This window comes from Pseudorasbora parva, chromosome 1 (genome assembly GCF_024679245.1).
Source record: "Pseudorasbora parva isolate DD20220531a chromosome 1, ASM2467924v1, whole genome shotgun sequence".
Lineage (NCBI taxonomy): Eukaryota > Metazoa > Chordata > Actinopteri > Cypriniformes > Gobionidae > Pseudorasbora > Pseudorasbora parva.
Window position 1 is genome coordinate 55,566,013 of NC_090172.1, and position 23,297 is coordinate 55,589,309.

The 23,297-nt window shown below is 39.1% G+C and overlaps 3 protein-coding genes across 4 annotated transcripts in view; all 3 read right to left on the reverse strand.

Moving 5' to 3' along the window:
* rgs12a (regulator of G protein signaling 12a) overlaps positions 1-4,633 on the reverse strand; it is a 45,835-nt gene extending 41,202 nt beyond the window's left edge. For both annotated transcript variants that reach the window (XM_067445293.1, XM_067445292.1), the window contains exons 1-2: positions 4,494-4,633; positions 1,577-3,478 (exon numbers count right to left, since the gene is read on the reverse strand). In XM_067445293.1, the coding sequence (XP_067301394.1) occupies positions 1,577-3,370 (1,794 nt within the window). In that variant the 5' untranslated portion in view covers positions 3,371-3,478; positions 4,494-4,633. The remainder of the gene's footprint in view (positions 1-1,576; positions 3,479-4,493) is intronic.
* Positions 4,634-5,542: 909 nt separating this feature from the next.
* Positions 5,543-9,928, reverse strand: msantd1 (Myb/SANT-like DNA-binding domain containing 1). Its single transcript, XM_067445297.1, has 3 exons — positions 8,997-9,928; positions 7,547-7,825; positions 5,543-7,467 (listed from the first exon to the last, which is right to left on the reverse strand). Exons 1-3 carry the CDS (start codon positions 9,251-9,253, stop codon positions 7,179-7,181), a joined length of 825 nt encoding a protein of 274 aa, XP_067301398.1. The 5' UTR covers positions 9,254-9,928; the 3' UTR covers positions 5,543-7,178.
* A 4,482-nt stretch (positions 9,929-14,410) lies between these two features.
* The window catches only part of dtx4a (deltex 4, E3 ubiquitin ligase a), a 32,900-nt gene continuing 24,013 nt past the window's right edge, over positions 14,411-23,297 (reverse strand). Inside the window, exons 4-9 of the mRNA XM_067445294.1 lie at positions 21,778-21,839; positions 21,484-21,645; positions 21,024-21,085; positions 20,598-20,918; positions 20,327-20,416; positions 14,411-16,309 (exon numbers count right to left, since the gene is read on the reverse strand). Of these exons, the coding sequence (XP_067301395.1) occupies positions 16,082-16,309; positions 20,327-20,416; positions 20,598-20,918; positions 21,024-21,085; positions 21,484-21,645; positions 21,778-21,839 (925 nt within the window). The 3' untranslated portion in view covers positions 14,411-16,081. The remainder of the gene's footprint in view (positions 16,310-20,326; positions 20,417-20,597; positions 20,919-21,023; positions 21,086-21,483; positions 21,646-21,777; positions 21,840-23,297) is intronic.

Here is a 23,297-nt window from a genome sequence, read left to right on the forward strand (position 1 = left end):
TTAGCGAACATAAACAGAAGATCAACCGAACCTGCTTGACACGCAAGAACAAATCTATTACAGAAGTCGTGCTGCGTAACATGAGAATTAACCTCATTGGTTCTTGCTGAAGATCAAACGGGCTGCGTAAAACGAGAATGAACCTTAATGGTTCTTGCTGAAGCTCAAACGCGTTGTGTAACATGAAAAAAAAAGAACCTCATTGGTTCTTGCTGAAGCTCAACATAAGAATGAACCTCAACATTTCTTACAGAAGGTCAAATGTGATGTGTAACATGAGAATGAACCTCATTGGTTCTTGCTGAATCTCAAATGTGATGTGTAACTAAGAATGAACCCCAAAGGTTCCTGCAGAAGCTCAAATGTGATGTGTAACATGAGAATGAACCTCAAAGGTTCTTGCTGAAGCTCAAATGTGATTTATAACATGAGAAAGAACCTCAAAGGTTCTTGCTGAAGCTCAAATGTGATTTATAACATGAGAATGAACCTCAAAGGATCTTGCTGAAGCTCAAATGTGATTTATAACATGAGAAGGAACCTCAAAGGTTCTTGCTGAAGCTCAAATGTGATTTATAACATGGGAAGGAACCTCAAAGGTTCTTGCTGAAGCTCAAATGTGATTTATAACATGGGAAGGAACCTCAAAGGTTCTTGCTCAAGCTCAAATGTGATTTATAACATGAGAATGAACCTCAAAGGTTCTTGCTGAAGCTCAAATGTGATTTGTAACATGAGAATGAACCTCAAAGGTTCTTGCTGAAGCTCAAATGTGATTTGTAACATGAGAATGAACCTCAAAGGTTCTTGCTGAAGCTCAAATGTGATTTGTAACATGAGAATGAACCTCAAAGTTTCCTGCAGAAGCTCAAATGTGATTTATAACATGAGAATAAACCTCAAAGGTTCTTACAGGAGCTCAAATGTGATTTATAACATGAGAATGAACCTCAAAGGTTCTTACAGGAGCTCAAATGTGATTCGTAACATGAGAATGAACCTCAAAGTTTCTTACAGAAGCTCAAATGTGATGCGTAACATGAGAATGAACCTCAAAGTTTCTTACAGGAGCTCAAATGTGATTTGTAACATGAGAATGAACCTCATTGGTTCTTACAGAAGCTCAAATGCACTAAGTAATGTGTGCATTGATGAAAGTTTATATGTGAATAAAAGCTTAAATTAAATCTGTTCATCATATAAAGTGATCGAGTCTCTTCAGAAAATTTGGACTAAACCCCTCAAATTATATGGATTAGTTTTATGATCTACACAGTATTTATGATCTTTTGGAAGCGTCAGTGGTAGTTGCGTAGCTGTTAATAGAGGGACAAAAAGCTCTCAGATCACATCAAAAAGATCTTCATTTGTGTTTTGAAGATGAGCAAAAGTCTTACAGATTTGGAACGGACGACATGAGGGTAAATGATGACAAATTTCCATTTTTGGGTGAACCATAAGGTTTATGCTACTTTTAAGCAACCACCTAGAACACTAGCAAATCACCTACAAGAACACCCTTTGGTTTTTATATCTAGTGAAATAATAAAAATTCAACAAGGATTTTCTTTCTGACCTTGTTTTCCCCATCCTTATGCTTGGCTGCACTACTGAAGAACCTGGTCGTCAGCTCAAGCTCCGGGGTGAAGTTCATTCTCTGAGGATGTTTGAGATCTTCTAGTGGTTTGTATCTGAGAGTAGGAATTTGTTCCATAGCAGGTGGCAGGGTGCTAGTTTTATTTTTGGGCTCGTCGGTGTCCCTCTCCACCAAGCATTCAATGCTGTTAGGACGAGACTTCTGCCAGCGAGCCTTTAAGCCAATGGAAGGTCTGCGTTGACTGATTCTCTGTTTAGGTGGCAAGTTAGATTGCATACTAGGAAAAAGAGGAGTAAAAGCTGAACCATCCACCCTGGCCGAGACACCTGATTGAGTCGCAGGTTGAGCAGCTCCTGTTAGCGGTTCAGACAAAAGGCACCTGCACTCTGGTTTGAGGTTCCTGTGCTGGGAATAATAGGGTGGTGGATTGGGACTGTTTGGAGATGTGATGCTCCACTGGCCAATGAGACTGTCTCTATCCTCTGGTGAAGCAATCCCGATCCCGCTGTCGCTACCACTATTCCGTGCATTTTGTTGTCCTTCGTCTGGATTTTCGCTGTCAAGTTTCAGTCTCAGTTTTTCAACATAGTCTCCCATGTCAGTATAGAGGACGGACACAAAGTGTGAAATCGAGTGAGGAGTTTGAGGAAAGTCCAAACAGCCTTGAGTGTCTGGATCAGGAGTGCAGGGAATCCCAAAGTGCCTCATAATACTTTGGTGCTCCTTGTGACTGTAAAGCTCTGGATCTATGAAAAAGACATGGCATAATGTCTTCAGGGTGCTCGTCTGTGTCCCAACGTCAATATTTTTGCTCGAATCAACCGAGACAAGGCCAAAGAACCTGCTGTCTTCCGTGCAAATGACGCAAAGCGCCAGGTTCTCCGCTGGGTAAGATGCCAGGACGACGTCTCGGTCATCACAAAGCTGAATGCAGTTGCATTTGACCCTCATCATGACCAATGAATGGGTCTTCTGCTTAATACCGATCTGACTGATGCACTCACGAATGGCTTGCAATGCCTCCTCCTCAGATTGTGACGTTGCAAGCTCCAGTTCCATGGAGTTGATGTATCCCACAATCATTGCAACATTTAGGATGCTGGAGTCAGATACCAAGTCATTCTGACTCTGAAGGTCTGAAAACACAGAATCCTCGCTCACAACTCGAGATGTGTCATCATGTAAGAGACTATTAGTGTGGCTTTTGGATCTACACTGCTGCAACCAAGACATATCTGGTTCAGACAATGGTCTTTGTTTTTTCTGATTGTCTTGATGGCCGATTACCTGGTCGGAAATCTCAAAGACAGTGTCAAAACTTCCAACTGACTGAAGCATTGGCTCCCTCATGTCCATGCTTTTGAGTTTAGAAGGGAAGGAGTCCTTTTTTCCAGGATTGAGCCATGGCAGTTTACTTTTACTCTGACAACCCAGATCCTCGTCGCTGGAGCAGGAGGCCATAGGCGGCCTGTCGACAGATGTGACCAGTAAACACAGTGACCGTGATGATGTACCAATTAGCTTCACCACAACTTCGTGTGATGCTTCAGACACATCTGTATCGTTCACACGCAAGATGCAGTCCCCAGGCCGCAGTCCGACACTGTACGCCGGACTTCCTTTTATTATTCCTTGCAGAATACAAGGTGCTTGGCCGGCAATGGTAAACCCGTAGCCAGCTCTGCCACGCTCCATCTCCACCCTGCGAACCGCCGGGCTGGCGGGACGGTCCAAATGTCTCATTGTCGACTCCGCTGGTTTCAGGACTCTCATTTCATTGATGGAATTCACAATACTAGTCCTTTGTACAGGTATGGCAGTTTCGTTCAGATACAATTCCAACCATGCTAAATCATCTCGCTGCACTGCTAAGGGTCAGACCTGAGGGGAGTAAAGTGACTAAGGTTAGAAAGCATGAGACACAATATACATGTACAACAATATATGTACAACAAGAATACAGCAAAAGAGGTGCCCTAAAGGGAGACTATTTTTAACACCACATTTGACTTCTTGTATTTCTATTATTTTGAGTATAAACTGTAGAGTCAATGAAAGGTGAAAAATAAACTTTGATCATTGTTTCATTCAATATAAAATGTGTGTATGTATATATGTATATATGTATATATGTGTATGTATATATGTATATATGTGTGTGTGTGTATACATTGTGTATGTGTATATGTGTATATATATATATATATATATATATATATATATATATATATATATATATATACACACTTTTAAATTATCTTAAACAATCATCAGCGAGACAAATTAATCTGTTTTTTTTTTCATTTTAATCATGAGTTTTATCAACTCATATAAATTGTGACTGCATATGTATAGCAATATATGTTTTTTTATTTATAATTAAATCATTAAAAATATAATTATATTGAATTATAGGCCTATAAACAATATTATTGAATTATAGGCCTATAAACAATATTATATAAAACATATTATTTTATAAATATTTGTACAAATTGTATCTTGTATTTTTTTTTTTAAAGTAACTTATCTGTCACAAAGCAGAGCAAACTCTAAAATAATAAAAGGTTATTAAAATTATGACTAAACGATAACGTTAGTGGTAACGTATATTACGAACTACTAAGTTGCGTTAACTTTAATCGTATGCTTTCAAATATTTGCCTAATAATGATAGACATGAATGATACTTTGATATAAGAAAAAACAGAAACAAAAGTAACATATCTAAACAGATAAAAAGTTACTTAAACAGAAGTATCTCTCAGAAGTAACATGCCAAACACTTTTCATTCACGGTAATACATGTAAACAAACTTGCGTTTCAACCGCACCTCTTTCACTTAACGTTCACATATCTGTTATCAACTAATGTAGGCTATACATCGGCGCTTACCTTTTTTTAATCCCAAAGTTTTTTCTTTTTATTCCAAAAGTTTTATTTCGGAACTCCGTTTACGAGACGGACTTAAACCACTGCCATTCACTATTGTTGGGGATACAAAGCGTCATTCTCTTGTCACTATGGCACCGTAACGTTTGCTAAATGATATCAGCTCTCTCATTGGTCAACAGACATGTCAATCATGTTCGATATTCAAATATATACGGCACTCTCATTGGTAGTTGAAAAACCATGCATTGTTTGCTTTAGTGTAACAGTGTTTGCTATCTACTAACTAGTGTACTTAAACTGGTGCTTGTGAATTAGTGCGCTTAATACGATTATTTCGACGGTAGGTTTTAACGACGAACATGTATTCGATATAATAAACTGACATATTAAGTATTAAAAACAGAAGTATGTCAATGTAAAATATGGCAAGATTACAAACGGCGATCTCAAAGTTGCATTCAGGCGCTGTAATCTCTAGTCATTTTAGATAAAAGTCTAACGTTACAGCTGCAGTGCATTTTTTAAAACGTTGGTTTCTATTCATGGCACCACACCCACACCACTGAGCACTAACGCCTTTTCTTCTTATCAACAGGGACCTTTCATGAACGCCTGACAGGTCAATTCATAACAGACGAAGAGGTGTTAAAATTCATATTTGTACCCCGTTTCCATACATGCTCAATTTGGAGCGCAGCGGATAGGATTATCTAGTCCTCACATTAAGAAGAATTAAAGAGCATGTGGTGGTGCATTAACCATTATAATGTTTGGGTGCCAGTCAGGTTCAATCTATCTGGCCACTTTTATAAGTGTGTAAGGTTAAGTGACGAACAAGGATGCCCAAGATAATGAAGAAGTAGGTTTTAAAAGAATCCAGTGCATGTGCCAGGTTCTTAAAAATGTTTTTTTTTTTTTAAGTAAAGATAATGCAATAGTAAGTGTATGGTATGCTACTCAAAATATAAATATTGATTCAGCCTTATATATTTATATACACCCACATAGGCTATGTCATTTATGTAAAAGATTATTCCAAACTATTTATGCCAACATTTATTAATTTTTCAAGAATTTATTTTTCACAATCTTTGAATGGTTGGACCACCTAGACATTTTTGACACCTCCAAATCTTAGGTTTGTATATTTAATTGCTGTTGTGTGTGTATAATTCAGCAGATCTAAGCTAAATATAAATGTCATGTCCTATAACCATAAAAACTGATAACAAAATAAACGGATTCGGTAACATTTACTAGCATGTTACATTTTCCTAAATTGTGCTAAGCTGTAAAGGTGTACTTGTAACACTGATCTGTAATGATACAAACTAAACTTCCGTTTTGAATCCTTGTCAACTTAATCCATTTTCTATTATGACCAACCATTTGGTGTTATCTGTCTACAAGTTGACCTAGTTTACTTGAACACTGTGCCCTCTTATAGAATGCCTTAAAGGGATAGTTCACCCTAAAAAGAAAAAATAAGTCATAGTTTACTCACACTTCTTTTTTTTGGACCACACCAATACCAGCATTTTGATTTCAATTATTATAAATATTCACACGCCGTCAGACGCGTGAACATGCTTGAGTGCACGTTCACATAGGTGGTGTATCTGCGTCATATTATGCCGATATATCGACAGGCTCATATCGGCCGATAAAATAGGCAGACCGATAAATCAGTCAGGCTGTGGTCGTTATTCATTGCAATGGGTACAATCGCGAGCCGGACATTAAAACAATTATCCTTTTGTGGTCTATAAAGGAAAAAAAGGCATATGGCATTAGAACAACACCGGGGTGAGTAAATAATGACTTAATTTTCATTTTAAGGTGAATTATCTTTAAAAGAAGTCAGAAATCCTTTAAATTGACATTATATTGTGTGTCATTTCTGGCTTAGTTAGTAACCTGAAATCTTGGGACTCTCAGTAACTAACACTGAAATTTTGAAATCATATGAACCAGATTTCATAAACAACACATTTTATCACATACAGTGCTCGAAGTGGGTTGGTACACACCAGTACGCAGAACCAGAACTTCCGTGTTTGTACTTTCAGTTTTCTTGCATACATAATGCCGGTACTTTTCACTCAGAGTCAAAGTATTAGTGTCTGGGTGATTATTGTAGAAATTTCAAATGTGATAATTATATGCATATGCCATCCCAGATCCTGGAACAGTTATAAAGCGACCGCCTAAGGCTACAACACGCTGAGGGGCGGCATGGGGAACCACCCGCACATGCAGCTTTCAAAGAAAACCTTCTCTTCTTTGTGGTTAATTTAAAGCAGTTTCTAGGTTTGATTTTGCCTAGGGCACCAAAAAAGCCAAATCCGCTACTGCCAGTCAGTGCACAAGAGAATACGGGCTCTTTTCATTCCCCACTTCAAGCACTGATCTCAAAACAATGAGCTTTAAACTTTTGAGGCATGAAGCAATACATTTTGAGTGAGACAGTTTGAATAAGGTGGGGATAAACAGTCATCACAAATTTGCTTGTGTTGTTTACATCAGTCAACATTTTTGAATAGCATATTAATTGTAGAAGACTTAACAATGCTTAAACAGGTCTAAAATGTTCTGCTAACTAGTTGGTTATAGCTTTTATACTTCGCAAAGCAACCTCTGCAAAGACAAAAAAGGTCCTTATTCCGTTCCGTACATAAGGTCCTGTCACTCAGGCGTGGGTGTTCCTAAAATCTTTGAGGCTGGTGGGTTGGGCCAAGAAGGGGCAGGCTGAGCAGGAATCATCTTCTCCAAGAGGTTCATCATTCGCTCCTGAAGCTGGAGGCTCTGCACCTGCAGGAAGTTTTGCTGATGCATAACGCGGCGAACTTCGTGACATGCCTCCTCAACAGCATGGCTTATCCTGCGTTGTTCCTGCAGCATTGCATCCAGGACACGCAGCTTCTTTCGCCGCAGTGACACGTGTGACAGCTTTCGCTTCTTACGTGGTTGTGACCTACAAATGGACAGCCATGCAGTTATAATTCCATGATTATGATTCTGAAATGGATGTGTGATCTGATCAAACATGTTACCTTGTTTCAAAAGAGCTTCCAGAGTTATCCGTTAGGCCTTCCTCCTCATCGTTGTTGTCTCTCTCATCTGAGGAACCAGTGTATTCGGGTAGAAACCCACTTGGCAGAGCGGACTGGGGCACAGAAGACTCAATTTGAGAGGTGGAGGGGCCAGACGTCGAAAGGCTTTGTGGGCTCATATGGGCATGCTCTGGTATTTTTGACAAGATCCTCTCAATGGATTTGTAGTATGGCCAATCAGGTATAGCATTCCCACCATTTGCTGTGTACTTCAGCTTCCTGTTAGAAAAGGATCCTGTTAAACTATTTTTAAACCGAGTACTTAAAATCAGCATGAAACAAAAGTTGCCGTATGTCAGAGTAAAACGGCTTCTTGAACAAGAAACTAAATGTATGAGAAAAACTTGATTTTGTACATCTGGAATTGATTTGATTGTTGGATGGTTTGCTATTACTGTGATCACGTGATGGGCTGTCTGGGCTAGTAAATGCCATCAGAGAAGATTAATTATAATAAAATACTGCAATATTTAATTAAAAAATAAGAATTGTCTATATAAAAAGGCTAGTAATGGAGCTTACACAACAGTCAAAAGTCATTGCTATATCTAACCCTTAATAGACGGAATAAAATATAAATGAACAGCTCCAAATACAGTATTACATCTCTTTATAGAAGCTTGTTTCCACCGTAGGATAAAAAGAAAGTCAGAATTGTGAGATAATACCTTTTTATTTTGTATTCTGTGGTAGAAACAAGCTTCTACATCTCTAATCTAATGGAGTCAGCAACATAAACCACACACACAAAAGAAAATGTTTAATCTTACTGTCACTCTTTTGGATATTATGTATACAAAATATTGTATATTTTGGCCATTTGGGGGGGGGGGGGGGGGGGGGGGGGGGAACAAACATTTACACACCAGTACATTTGTGTGATGTAACAAAGTATTTTTGGTTTGATTCACGTTCTCAATTGTCTCGGTTCTCCATAGACTAGTGCTTTGTGTTGCAAGTTGAATTCAGTATGCTAGTTTGTGACATGCTCAAACTGGTTCGCTGTTTTGTTTTTATCACCACTGCTGTGCTCTAACTGCTTTCCCAATACTAATATATGGCTTCTAAAACCGAAAGTATACTTTGCTTGTAGTTGTGGCGGACTCTGAGCGTGACGTTTTTGTCGTCATCAACACAGTCCTCTTGTGTTCGCGTGGCGATTATTTCTTCCGCGCGCATTTGAACACTAGGTAGTGCGCATGCGTCAAACGCGTGCAACAACCACCACGCGGCCAATGGGGCTCAGTCACTTTAAATGACTGAGCGAGACGGAGAAGTTTACCTGAACGTTACAGCTTACTAAATTGCAAGAGTAGACACTTGTGTAGCGATAAACAGATTTTTGGAAATGACTAAAGTCTAGATAGATAAGAGAAGTTTATTTACTTGCCTGAATTGGAAAGTCATGTTGGTTATCTTCATCTTAATCTCCTCCCTGTGTCGCTGTTCCCCGGTTAATTCGTAAAGTTGCTTAGCCATTGTCTCGTAGATTTTAGCATTGCGCTTAGCCTTCTTTAGCTCTGTCACATACTCTTCCCAAATGTACACAAGAGCTTTCATCTCGGAGTCCGTCCAGTTACGAGCCCTCCTGTGCTTCTCGTTCGAGCCTGGCACAGTGTAACTAAAGCAGAGGTCCTCAGAGGCCATTTTATGAACGGTTTTAAGATTTAAGCTTGGTTCTTTCTCAATGCAGTCTGTTTTGCAGGCCTTACTTTGCTTTCTCAAGCATGTGCTTGTGTGTGCTAGAGACAGGCCTCTGCTGCCCTTCCCCCCATGCTTAGTTAAGAGGCCTCAAAATGGAACCTCGAGGGCTGGAGCAATCGCTTTAAAAGCTTTTAAAGAGGGAAGTTCGTCAGCATGATGTCAAGTTACCCTGGCAACAGCCTAGTAAGGCCCTCCTCTTCTAGCCAAACCCTTCCCCTTCTCCTCTACTCTTTGTCTCTGTCACTCTGCAGCAAAAAGCTTTTAGCTGAAAGCCAACAAAGTGGGTCGGGCTGGCAGAAAATCTGCATGTGAAATACGACTCCTCTGGGGACTGAAAACGGCAGAGTGTGCTGTTTCCTAGGCAACCGTTCTCTCCCCAGACCACTTAGTCCTAGCGTTTATGAGCTTAAAAGCTTTTAATAGAGAAGAGGCTAGACTAATGGTGCCGAAAAAGTGCATTTGCACCTAATATAATGCATCTAAAGCTACAAGATAACTGACATACTGAAAGAGAAAATGTTGTTTACGTGTCAGACAGGAAAGCAAGTGATCAGATTTGGCTTTAAAGTCAGTCTCAGCAGGACTCTAAAAAGGTTTTGTAAACATGTACATAAATATTGCATGCTTGTTACTACATCAAACTAGTTAGGTTAAAGTAATTACCCCTCTGGCCCTGTGCCCTCAAACACTTCCTCCTCTCAACCACACTGAGTGTTCCAGATTACGTCTTCCATCACAAACTACAGGGGGTCGGGGATAGGGCATTGGGGGTAGTGCTTTAGGGGGAGGGAGGTATTTTGTGCACAGATTACCAGCTGAGAAGACACACGGTGCATGTGCTTCTTTATGGCTAACTCAGTGTTAACCGCATTATGTGCTTCGCCCATCTGTCTAGACGGATCACCTTCACATTCAACTTCACTCTGTTTGGAGACATTCCTGACAGAGATGAGCACCGATCTACATTAAAGGGATAGTTAACCCAAACATTTGTCATTAATTACTCACACTCATGTCATCCCAAACCCGTAAGACCTTCGTGACACAAATTAAGATAGTTTTGATGAAATCTGAGAGTTCTCTGACCTCTCCATAGACTGCAATTTAATGAACACTTTCAATAAAATCTTTATTTTTGTTTGTTTTTGCGCACAAAAAGTATTCTTGTTGCTTCATAAAATTAAGGTTGAAAGGGCTTAATTGTGCCAAAAAAAAAGCCAGATCTGAACTGGCACCTCATTTGGAGGATACCATATCTCATACACCACTGAAAGTTATATGTTAATTTAAAATCAATTATAATAACCACAGTGTTAAATTTATGTATCATTCAGCACAGAGGCGATTACATCCTTGGTGTAACCGAGGCCGCCACTTTAAATAACATGGCCGTCCATGTTAAATTTATTTAAAAAAGGTATTAACAAGTGGAAGAAATGCCTACAACAAAGTTGTCCATGTCATGTTTTGGCGATGATGACCTATTGGATTTTCTGAAAAATGTGCATATTTTTGTATATTGCACAAGATGTGAACAAAACCTCCAAAATGAAATTCGCACAGTCACTTCAAGTGGATCATTTAGCCTATTATTCTGCAAAAAGAAATGCACTCAAACTGGGATAGAAACATATTTTCACAGAAGAAACTACTGAATTTATTAGGAATGTAAGATAAGCATTTAGTAAGTTTGACTGAATATTTAATTCGGACTAAGCATCGCATCGTAAATGTTTCAAGCAATTTGGTGTTCTAAAATTCCAAAGCCAGTCGAATCGGTCAAGACTTAAATAGTTGAAGAGTCAACATTTTTACACTTGAGGTCTATCCTGTAAATTCATAATGATGGATCAACGCATATGTATGACACACTGTGCTGTCATTCCCAGAAATTAGAAGTACACAGAGCAGCTCAACTGTCCATATGCAACATTTTAGTATCCATAAAAAAGATTGGTATCGGTCATGCATGGAGGAATAGCTTATTGCTCGCTCAAGAGCATGCATAAAGTTTGCTGCAAAGCACCGGCAAAACTAATGATTCTACATGTCCGAAAAAATAACCAAAAATGGGACCCACTTTATATAGGTGGCCTCAACTATGTACTAACATTGTAATTAATAATTTGATACAATGCACTTATTATGTACATACATGTGTTTACATTGTCCTTACATTTTTAAAAAATACCTGCATGTAATTATATCGGTAATTAATTTCTGTAGTTACATTTGTAATTACACAGTTGGCACTTCCCTTACACCTAACCCTACCCTTAAACTTATCCATGTCCCTAACTCTACCCGTATCCCACCTCAATATCAGCAAAAGTGCTTTGTAATACAATTTGAACACAGTAAGTACATTGTACTTATTTTCTGATGTAAGTACATAGTACTTAAGGCCACCTTATATAAAGTGGGGCCCAAAATTGAATTGTTTATTATTGAACTTCTGAGCCAGTTTTTGCTGTAAAGATGAACCTGATGATGTGGACTCTCGTCTCTGCCGTCCTGTTTGTGTTCTTTATTTTACAAATGCATACATTTTTGTTGTTTTTGTGATTTATTTACACAAATAAAATTAGACCCAGTTTTCAAACCATTTATTAATTATCGCTATGAGCAAAAATGACGGCATATTTCAAGTCCTCGCGCGAGTCAGCGGCGCCTCGTGTTGCAGTACGAGCGCTATATAGCTACCACACTCCCCACAAACATGTGGATATGCATTAAGTGTCTATAATTCTAAAAGTTTATTTAACATTTCAACCATTTCCTTTCAGGATTTCTTTCACATTCTAAAAATGGGCATCAAAAAAACTGTATGGAAGCCCGATTGAGATAAGCCATGTAGGCCTGCTATGTTCCATTACCTTCCCCTACCCCACCAACTTGCTGGATCCGTGCCCTCCCGTTGTTCCGGGACCTGGAAATTTACAAATGAAAGCCTATAGGCAATAGCCTAGAAATCTAGACGCACCCTAGCAGCAGCAAATCTAATCTGCAGCGAGTGTCGTCTAGCAACTCTCAATACCCTTCTGACCGTGGAGATCCACTTTTGCGACACGACTGAAGCGTGATGTTGTGATGCTTCCCTTCATTTGTGCGTTGGGCGTTCCTGAAGTTTACCACTATGGGCATGCTTTTGAGCCAGCGAGGAATGAAAAAAACAACCAGCGAGAGACTTCCCCCAGTCTCCATGTGCTCTACTATTGGATAGTCTCGTCGCATTTAACAGATTAATCTGCATAAAGATGGGTATCGGTCAGCTTTTTTGATGCGCAGCATTTTTTCAAATGCAGCGCTGGATTTCCTGGAACGCTTTAGGGCGCGTTAAAGTCACTTGAAGTCACCCATAGGAATAAAGGGGAGCGCGGTGCGATAGAAGTGTTGCACAGACAATTGCATCTGCACCTTGAGCTGTAAAAACCAAACTCTGGTCAGGCCAATAACATCGTGTATAGAATCGGTGGGCGGGGCTTAACATAATGACGGCCCAGTTATGCTTGCGTGCTTCTAGTAAACACAGAAACTGGCGAACGGTGGTCTTTCGAATCAGCTTTGACCGCAACTCTGGAAGACTTGGAGTTGAGCTTTTCTCTGTGAAAAGAACAAAGAACGGCACTGAAGTCATTCTTTAAAAAGGGAAGATGTGTTCTGAGTTTTGTTGACCGGATATGGCGAAAGTTTAATATGTCAACTAGCTCCGCTTCACCTTCGTTGCTCTGTTTGGTTGTAGCGCTATCCAATCGCGTGCAGAGGGAGTTTGAAAGACAACCGTTTATCCCGCCCCTCGGATTGAGCTGTCAATGGTGAGTTTCCAGACCAAACATCTTGATGTGGGTCTGGCTTGTCAGGGTACCTAGGCAAGTGTGGCTTCATAAACATTTGGTATTTTGAGCATAAGAAAATGTACACGAAATGGTATTGTTCTGTACAAATAACTAGAAAGCGGGGTGAATGATACTTCATATAATGTTGATATATTTGAATATTCCTATATATCCTGGAGTCATAATTTAAACAGACAGATAGAACGACAGACATAGTACAACAGAAAAACAGACCGAATGACAGATACAACAATAGACAGAATGATAGACAGACAGGCAGAAAGATAGATAGAAAGACAGACAGATAAATATAACGACAGACGGATAAATAGAATGACAGAAACAGAAAAACAGACAGAATGACTGATAAAAAAATAGAATGATAGACAGACAGGCAGAAAGATAGATAGAAAAACAGACAGATAGAACGACAGACAGATAAATATAACGACAGACGAATAGATAGAATGACAGAAAAACAGACAGAGTGATAGATAAAACAATAAACAGAATGATAGACAGACAGGCTGAAAGATAGATAGACACAGATAAATAAAGCGACAGACGGATAGAACGACAGACAGAATAGCAGATAGATAGATAGACAGACAGGCAGACAGACATAAAAACAGATATATAGACAGACATAAAAACAGATATATAGACAGACAGAACAACAGAACGGATGTATATTCGATGTCCATCAAATTGGATGTTCTGATCCTGGGTTATGTAATGTAGAACATAAAGAGCATTAATTAACAGGCTGGATCATCTTCCTGCAGAGGATGCCCTGGTCTTAGGGGGGACCAGATGGTCTGTTAATTTTCTGTGATGTTAAAATTTTAATTCAGAGAGAGAGAAGCCATATTTTACCATATTAATGGGTTCTTTCTAGGGCTTTCTGCTTATATTGGGCCTTTTTGAGAATACTGGTGTAAAATGGCTGTCTAGCAATAGCTTTGTCAAGTAATAATAATGCTTAATTTTGGGGGGCATTTCAAGAATTGCATAAAATAATTGTCTAATATTGTCCATATTAAATTGATTTATTTAAAATGTGTTAAATATTGGTACGGGATCGATCATAAGCCACAATTTAATGGCATCACGACTGTGGATCATGCTGTTCTTTTGATTTTGATTTATAAAACTTTTAGTTAAACATCGCCCCCTGCTGAGTATGATATGTAATGCTTGAAATGGCCACATTGTGGTTAAGAAAAAAAAAACAGACTGAAAGGACAATAAATCCAAACCAGCATTTGCTTTTCTTGAGTACCTTTAATATTTATTCAGTATTCCAGCAGCTATTTAATATGCAAGAGTTGTTTTGTACATTTTATATTATACAGCAACATTAGTTCTCCTAGCTCCATTCTCTGTCTTCACAGTTTTTGTCCTGGCAGCGATGCCATTTTCACTGTCTCCATAGCAACTATCATGAGGAACTTGGCTGGACAATAAATCAAATCATACAAGTGCAATAAAAGAAATTAAAAACTTCACAGTGGAAAATAAACAAAACAAAAAAACTAATAGCTTATAAGAAAAAAAGTTAAAGTATATTATAAAAGAAAAAAATGATACAAGAAAAAGAATTACTCATTTACTTCCACAACATGCTTTTGGATGCAAGGGGAAAATAATTGTGTACATAAAACACATACATACAGCACATCAACTATAAATGTAAGCTTACACATTTGCATGTACATACATGCAGACGTTTCGTCAACAGCTTTGTAAACAGGTCCACCATAGACCTACAGAGTACCGACCAGAAAGGCAACCGGAGACAGTTTGTCCACAGGATAGAACTTCAACAGACTTTAACAGGGTAGGTTAGTTGCTCTTAGTAGCCATTTAAAAGGCCAACACCTTCAGCTTTGGAGAATCTAAACCTCATTGGTTCCTAAACTGATGAGGTCACAACAAAACACCACAATTGAGCTTGGCTCAGTTTCCCACAGGCCCTGTTCGGAATTCTTCAGCCTCCGACAGCAAATCCAATCGCAAAAAAATTAGATCGTATTTTCACTAAATTTGTGCGTTGTCCATCCATTGGCCGCCAGTCTCAACGTTTCTTTAATACTGATAATGAAGCAGTTTCAGATGAATGTCTCTCTCTCGCTCTCTGTCCCTGGAAAGAGATTGGTTCGCGTCTCAAAATGAATGACAATACAGGTTTCTCGTTTCGACAATATAAAATAATGTAAGAGATACAATAAAATAAGTACAAATATAAGTGGTTAATGTAAATACTGCAAACATCTCGAAAACTATGTTGTCAAATAAATACCATGGTTATTACTGGAATGTATATGCTAACAAGTGCCACTATCGGGCAGTAAACATTCACGTTCCGGCATCTAAAACTGCAACTGGAGCTTCAAAGTTGGCAACAAGTGGCGGCCTCGGTTACACCAAGGATGTAATCGCCTCTGTGCCGAATGATACAACTACATGCACAGAAGTACCTTTGTTTTGCGTATCCTTCACAGAACTACAATACATTAAATGGTTGAGCAGACACCGGCATCTATGTCTGCAGCCCACTAGCGACAAAAATCGCACTGTACAAATCTAATTTTTGTGGAGAGCACGTTAACGGGTCCTTGGAATTTTCAAAAAGATAACGGCTCCACCAATAGCGCGCACAGTGCAAAGTTGTTTGTTAATTACAGTTTTTGCAGCTGGCCGTCCCACTTCTGACAGGCTCGTAGTGTTTCTTTAGCAGTAGGAGGACTATTGCCACTGAAAAAAAACGTTTGAGCGACGAGGACCTTTCAGAGTCCTTAAACTTCATTGTTTTGTTTGTTTTTTGATTTCGAAAGTGTCTCAGGCATTCCGAGAAACAAGAGCTGGGAATTGAATTCAGATTTGGCAACACTAACACAAAAAACATCCAGTCTTTGTCGTCCGACTTGAATTTTCAGTCCCTCAGACACTCTTCTTCAGTGATGCCTTGCGCCCTCAGCTCCTCCAGGACGTTGTCGAGGTGGCCGGAGTCTGGGTAACCGTGGCCGGTCAGGTTGGAGCCGAACTCGGTCTTGTGATGTACCTCGTTCCAAATGACCGTATCCGTCTCGCCTGTAGTGCTGGACGTGCCCACCGAGAAGATGAGCCGGCGGTCCCAAGCAACCAGCAGCAGCTTCAACACCTGTAAGAGCAGGGATTGTTAAGAAAAAAAGCTGACAGACTTTACATTTCAAGGTTGAATTGGAAATTGTACATTAAAGAGGACCTATTATGCTCTTCTACAAAGTCTTACTTTTATTTCTTCATGCTTGAATGTTCAAAAAACATCTTATTTTGTCAAGGCGAAGTACCCCTTTTGTTATTCTGAAGTATTTTTTTTTTGAGCTTTCGTATTTAAGGTACTCTGTAGCACACCACCTTTTTACCTATAATTACATACACGTATAGATCTCATCGGGCCAAACAACTTTCGCCCTCAAAGTCATATGTCAGCTCAACAGGAAATTGGCTTTTATGGGTTGTTTTAACTATTTTGGAGTCATCAGCCATCAGCTGGCAGCAGGAAGTGTTACTTTCAAAAAAAGTTGTACCCAATTTGCCTCAGATGTTGTCAGAATAATGTCAAGACACCATAGATGTACACCTGTGAAAGGATTCTTGAAATCTTGAATACTGTTGTCATGGCAATGTGTCAAACTTTAGTATTCCTTTTGGGTGTTTTTTCCTCTTACACTTGGTGTGCTTCAAATTGCATACAACTACACACACATCAAAGATGTCAGCCAGTAGACATGGGCAAAGCCTTAGAAATGGGCATGTAAGAGGGGCTCAGTAGCGCCACCTTGGGGTAGTTTTATCTACAGTCACCAAACTGTAGACATACATTGTTCCCACTGAGACAGGCAACTTTCTAATTTATAGTTATTAACTCTGACCAACACAAAGTCAGATATTTTGTTTTGAATGTGGATTTATTTTAAATCAAGCTCTGAATATTTAATCTAAAAATACAGATTATCTGGTTGAAAGAAAGTAATACATCAAACATAACCACTTTTAACTATAACCACTAGATGACCGCATATGCCTATTTTTAAATGGGTGAGAAAAACCTTGATGCTGAGAACAGTGTTTTCAGACATAATTACTTTTATTAGCTATTGCATTTGGATATATATTTAGACAATCAAAGACTACCTTGTCACAGTTTAGATTTGTGTGGCTCAACTGGTATACAGCCTCTACCTTATCCATCTGTGTGTGTGTGTGTGTGTGTGTGTGTGTGTGTGTGTGTGTGTGTGTGTGAGTCTATTTTATACTTTTAACCCATTCATTGCCGTGTGCTTTTGCCTGCATTAATGGATAAGAAATCTCTTAGGCCTTCTCTTTTTCTATCAATTTAAATAACAAGATAAAGGCAAATATTCAATTTCTTTGTAGTACACAGACAACATAATTGTACATAATTAATTTAATAATTAGGTTAATAAAAATATAAAAATAACCTTAAGATAAAAACTTTTTTGAGCTGTAAATAATAACTTCACACTCATTTGAAATGTATCTATGTTGCTGAGAACGGCGCTTTCAGACAATGACTTGCTTTTATTAGGTACTGCATTTGGATATTAGGCATTAATATATAATCTAGATTTTATTTTTTTGTTTAAAATGTTCTGACTCAACTAAATCGGAAATTGATCTCACTCTGCCTGTGTGTGTGAGTCTATTTTACACTTTTGATGGTTTAGAGTTTAACCCTTTTAATGCTGTGTGGTTTTGGTTGCATTACAGGATAAGAAATCTCTGAGGACTCTTAGGACAGGGATGGGCAACGTCGGTCCTGGAGTGCCGCTGTTCTGCAGAGTTTAGCTCCAACCCTGGAAAAAAAAAACGTACCTGTCTATAACCTTAAGCCCTATTCGGATGGTAATTGTTTCTCTTGGGGACGTAAAGTATTTTCAACATTTACTGGGGTTAGTCTGATTTTATTGCCATCCAAATCTAGAATGTCAGTGTTTTTCTCCCACCATCTGCATAAGAATCCCTGGCAGAATTATCTACTGTTGTTTGACAAACACAAAGGTTGTGTGGTAATTTAATTGCCCTCCGAATCCACATCTCTGAGTTTACATGAAGAATTTAACTTAAAATTCTGATGTTTAAATCATTTTTGACCCCTGCAGAGCACCGTACAATAACAGTTGCGCATCACTGTAATTTGCATACATTATAAAGATGTACACTTTTATTACTGAAATGCTGAAAAGTATTTAAAAGAACAATATATCATTGCTCCACCTCAGAGAGTAGGAGCTGTTAAGAACAAAAAGAGAAACAAAGCACGTAATCTAAACATTTGAAATGGGATGTTATTGTGGCAGCAATATATGCAATACAATTTTATTATGCATTACATACAATTATATACATAAAAAAACTGTTTTATGTTTTCCTCAGGTAAATAAGAGGCTGCATTTATTTCTGCTAATTTCCATATTTTTAAAATGACATCCATTATTTTGAGATAAAATGCAAGACAGAAAACATTTCAAATATAGCGTGTCTAGCTTCCTATTTTTAGATAGGATATTTAAATAATAAATAGAACATTATTTTCCTATTATTAACTTAAATATTAATTTATTCTTATTATTCAAAAGCATATGACAATCATGCGACTGGACACAGAGTTCGTGGGATCACAAAACTCGCTGCTCCATTGAATGTATGATTTTTATGATCACTGAGGTGCCATGCAAATGTATTTTTACAGACATCCACATGAGAAACAATTACCATCTGAATAGGGCTTTAGTAATCCTGAAGACACTGATTAGCTTGTTGAGGTGTGCTTGATTAGGGTTGGAGCTAAACTCTGCAGGACAGCGGCACTCCAGAACCGACGCTGCCTGTCCCTGACTTACGATCTGTTTCTATCAGTATTACTGATAAAATAAAGGCATAGAAACAGTTTATTTGTAGTGCATTGACAACATAGTTCAATATAATTAGTTTCATAATTAGGTTAATAAAAATGTATAAAGAAAATAAATACATACAAAATAAATGGACTTGCAAAGTTGATTGATGGTGATTGATGGGTTGCAGATGATAACTTAACACTCATTTGAATGTGACCTATAATATCCTATGATGAATTTATGACATTCAAATGTGACATATTCAAATTATTTTGATGTACTTCTTTTACATTTACCCACTTTAAATGCAAATTGCCCGCCATGCACCGTTGTCCTAAAGTCATATGGGTGGAGGTGGCATTGTGACTTGGGCCCGTCATCACTGCATACAGCTATATTTGACATTGTTGCAGTACCTCTCTTCCCAGCCTGAGAGCATTGCACTGTTTAGTTCAGTTCTCTATTAAGCTCCTCCTTCAGAAAAGTACCCTGATTGGTCAGCTCGGCCAGTGTGTTGTGATTGGTCAACCACTTTGCGCGAGCTTTAACACACTAGTAATGCAACTCCACTGAGCACCGTCCCTTTATTTTGCATGTCTTGTGGCGGATGTAAGATTGTGGCCAAAACTGGTACTGCAATCACTTTCAAATGACTGTAGAGCGGTGTATCCCTTCTCCCCCTCCCCCTGACTCGAGGTTGCCAGATAGGCTGCAGGATCAGCAGAAACATTTGTAGCTGCAGCTGTGGTAACTAGAGCAGATCTGGCAACCCGGATGCCAAAACACGACTGACTCGTGATTGGTCGATCGTTGGAGGGCGGAGCTTCAGGCCAAAACACAACATGTCAACATCAACATCAGTTCGGGGGCTGCAACAACAACTTTTAAATGACAATATCCTGGCCGGACTACTGTTGTCAGTGATATGAGAGTTTGAAATTAACATGATTTCTTAATGTCTAGTGACATATCAGGGCCATTTTATTATTAATTAAAATATATTTCTTACATACAGTTCCTTTAAATAGAATATTGTGATGTGTTCATTCCCGCAAGAAAACCGGGGGCGTTTCAGGGAGTTCAGAAACAGTGCGCACTGTTGTAGAGAACAACTCCCTTTGGAGTGACTATGTGCTTTATAACTTTACAGTTTTCATGCTCAAACATCAACATTACACACTAAAAAAAGTTGAAAATGTAAAAAGCATAACAGGTCCTTTTTAATAAGAGCAGTAAGAGGATGAATGAGCATTTGTGAACCTCTAGACACTCACCAGACGGCCTTTCTCACTGTCAGGGAGGTAGCAGTGTCTTGGAAATCCACGAGCTGTGAAGGGCTTCCCAGGGTTGGGATGCTCTGGCCCCTAAAACAATCATAGACAGAGCCGTTTAGACCTACATTGGAGTTATATAATACATGCATGTAGTTATATAACACTGCAGCAGTGCAATATACGATGTAGGTGGCACCAATGGTAATATGAATGGATGCTCTGGACAATGCAGCGGTTTTAACAAACTCTGTTGTGAGTGAATGACTCTTACCTGAATGCCAGGGGGTATGTTGTAGATAATTCGGATGGTTTTGCAGTCGGGGTGTCCAGGAAGGGAATGAGGAATGACGTGGTATTCCATCTTGCCTGGTGGCTGGTTGCCGGTTTTAACACCGTAGATGGTCTTGCAGGTGGGACACTGAAGGCTGCCGTCTTTGTTGCCGTTGTTGTACATGGCCACCAGGCACTGCAGGTGGTACTGATGTCCACACTGAGACAGACGACCGACCGACTCTGCCCGAGAAATGCCTCCGACACCTGGACCTTTATAGCCAGATGGACCACAGAGAGACTCCATGCAGATGGTGCAATCCTATGATTCAAAATGATAGAGAGAAAGAAAACAATTCGTTTAATTCATCTAATGAAAGAATTATCATTTTAATTATAATTAAAAATATCATTCATGTATGTTCACCTCCTCAGGTGGATTGCGGACTTTCTGGAGATATCTTCTAACAACTTCTTCTGAAGTTCTACCTGCTCAAATGAAAGAAAAAAATGGTTACAACAAATAAGGATTTAGTGAAATCACATATTTTATTACTATGTATTGTATATTATTAATACATACACAGACTACTGGTCAAATGTTTGGAGTAAATTTGTTTCTTTTTCTTTTTGTAAGTAGTGTCTTTTGCTCACCAAGGCTGCATTTATTTAATTAAAAATACAGTAAAACCAGTAATATTGTGAAATATTATTACAATTTAAAATAACTGGTTTCTATTTTAATATGTTTAGAAATGTAATTAATTCCTATGATGGCAAAGCTGAATTTTACTCCAAAAATTACCTTCAGAAATCACTCTAATATGATATCATGCTGAAATACAAACATAAACACACACACACATGTAACATTTTCATAACCTAACCTTTGCGCGCCTGCTTCTTTGAGGTTTTCCGGCAGCAGTGGCCGAGGCCTGGCACAGGTTTGATGTCGCTCTTGCTGACAGGCGGGGGGTGGAGCACAAGTTTGGGTGGGCGGGTCAAGCAGACTGGGAGTCCAGCGGCGCTCATTAGGATCCCAGTGATACCTAACCAAAAAGGAGAGAGAATTGCATTATTTTGTATCCATCTATTTTTAGGTAGCAAAATTATTCCAAATATGTTACTATATTTAATCATCACAGTCACTATTTATAACTTTTCTGCATATCGTTTCTCACCTGCCAAAGCTGGATGGACAGGACTGGATCCATTTAAGTTCTTCACTGGGACGGTGGGGACTCTATAAAAGGTACAACAAAAGAAATAAGACATGGCACATGATTCCACTGCGCAAGCAACAACTCACCAATCAGAAACACACACACGCACCACAACGGTCTTACAGATAATCATAATCTGGATCCAAACGGAAATAGCCATGTTGTTGTCACCGCTACACCTGCTTGCGTATCACCACCACCACCCTGACCCGTAGACATGCCGAGTCACGCTGCAGTATGTAAACCAGGTCACACCTTCTGTCAAACCCGCTGCTGCCACTAACTAAACTGGCAGAGAATCAACAGACAACAGCAGGGTGTACCGCACACCAAACCCTCGCGTGACCGGATCACCTGCTGCCCATATGTGGAGATATTTAGACTGCCAGTGTGAACTTAGTCAAGGATTTCCATGGTATCTCACCCCAACATTACAGAACATATGATTAAAATTACAAATCTTAACCTAACAAACAAAACGTAGCATATAACTACCAATAAAGGCAACTAATGTAAAGTTGTACTAGGGCGACCAAATGTTCTGTTTCCCAGGACAGACATTTTGGATATATATAGTATTTTGTAATATAACATTTTTCTTTCCATAGTACAGAGTACAGAGGGGGCATACTTAAAATTTACTGAAATGAATAAGGCATCTTTGAGTAAACTTCGAGTATCTCATTGCCGGGCCGAGTGTCCTTGTTTTCGGTCATCAAAATATAGTCACCCTAGTTTTACAAAATAAAGGTTGATAAATGACAATGTTTTCTATTGTTTTGTTTAAGAAAATTTTACAATAGACTACTTTTCTATACCCTATAATTGTATAATTGAGGGTTGGTTGTGTTAAAAACCATTAGAGAACTATTAGCTTACCAACTATTAAACAAACAAGACAACTAGAACATGTTCCAAGATACTCACTGTTTGACCTTGATAACAGTCATGTCTTAACTACTCCGATGAAGTCAAAAAGGAAAAAGCGAGAGTAACGTTTGGAGTCTTCCTTGCGTTTTGCCCTCAAACTTCTTCAAATGTTTCGCAGTCTGTGTACTAAGTCAGATTGATTTGTTTCCCCCACTCGAGAGCCTGGAATCAATGCGGTTTTGTTCACATATATCCCTTGTCTCTTTCTCGGAGTTGTTCTTCTGCTGGGTGAGGTTGTCTTCCCTCACTCTGTCACCTGTCGCTCTTATAGTGCTAATCCTCGAGTTTCCATCTGTTGACGAGCAGCTAGGAAAGGAGGTGATCCACGTCACAGAGACCGGGATTACCTCTCAACGTCACACAGTGACACACCGCCATAAGGTTCCATCACACTGGCACATAGTGCGAGGTAGTTGCTTATACACACACACACACACACACACACACACACACACACACACACACACACACACACACACACACACACACACACATCCATACCATGTGTGTGTCCTGCACGAGTTCAAAAGTTTTGGTCGTATATGGGC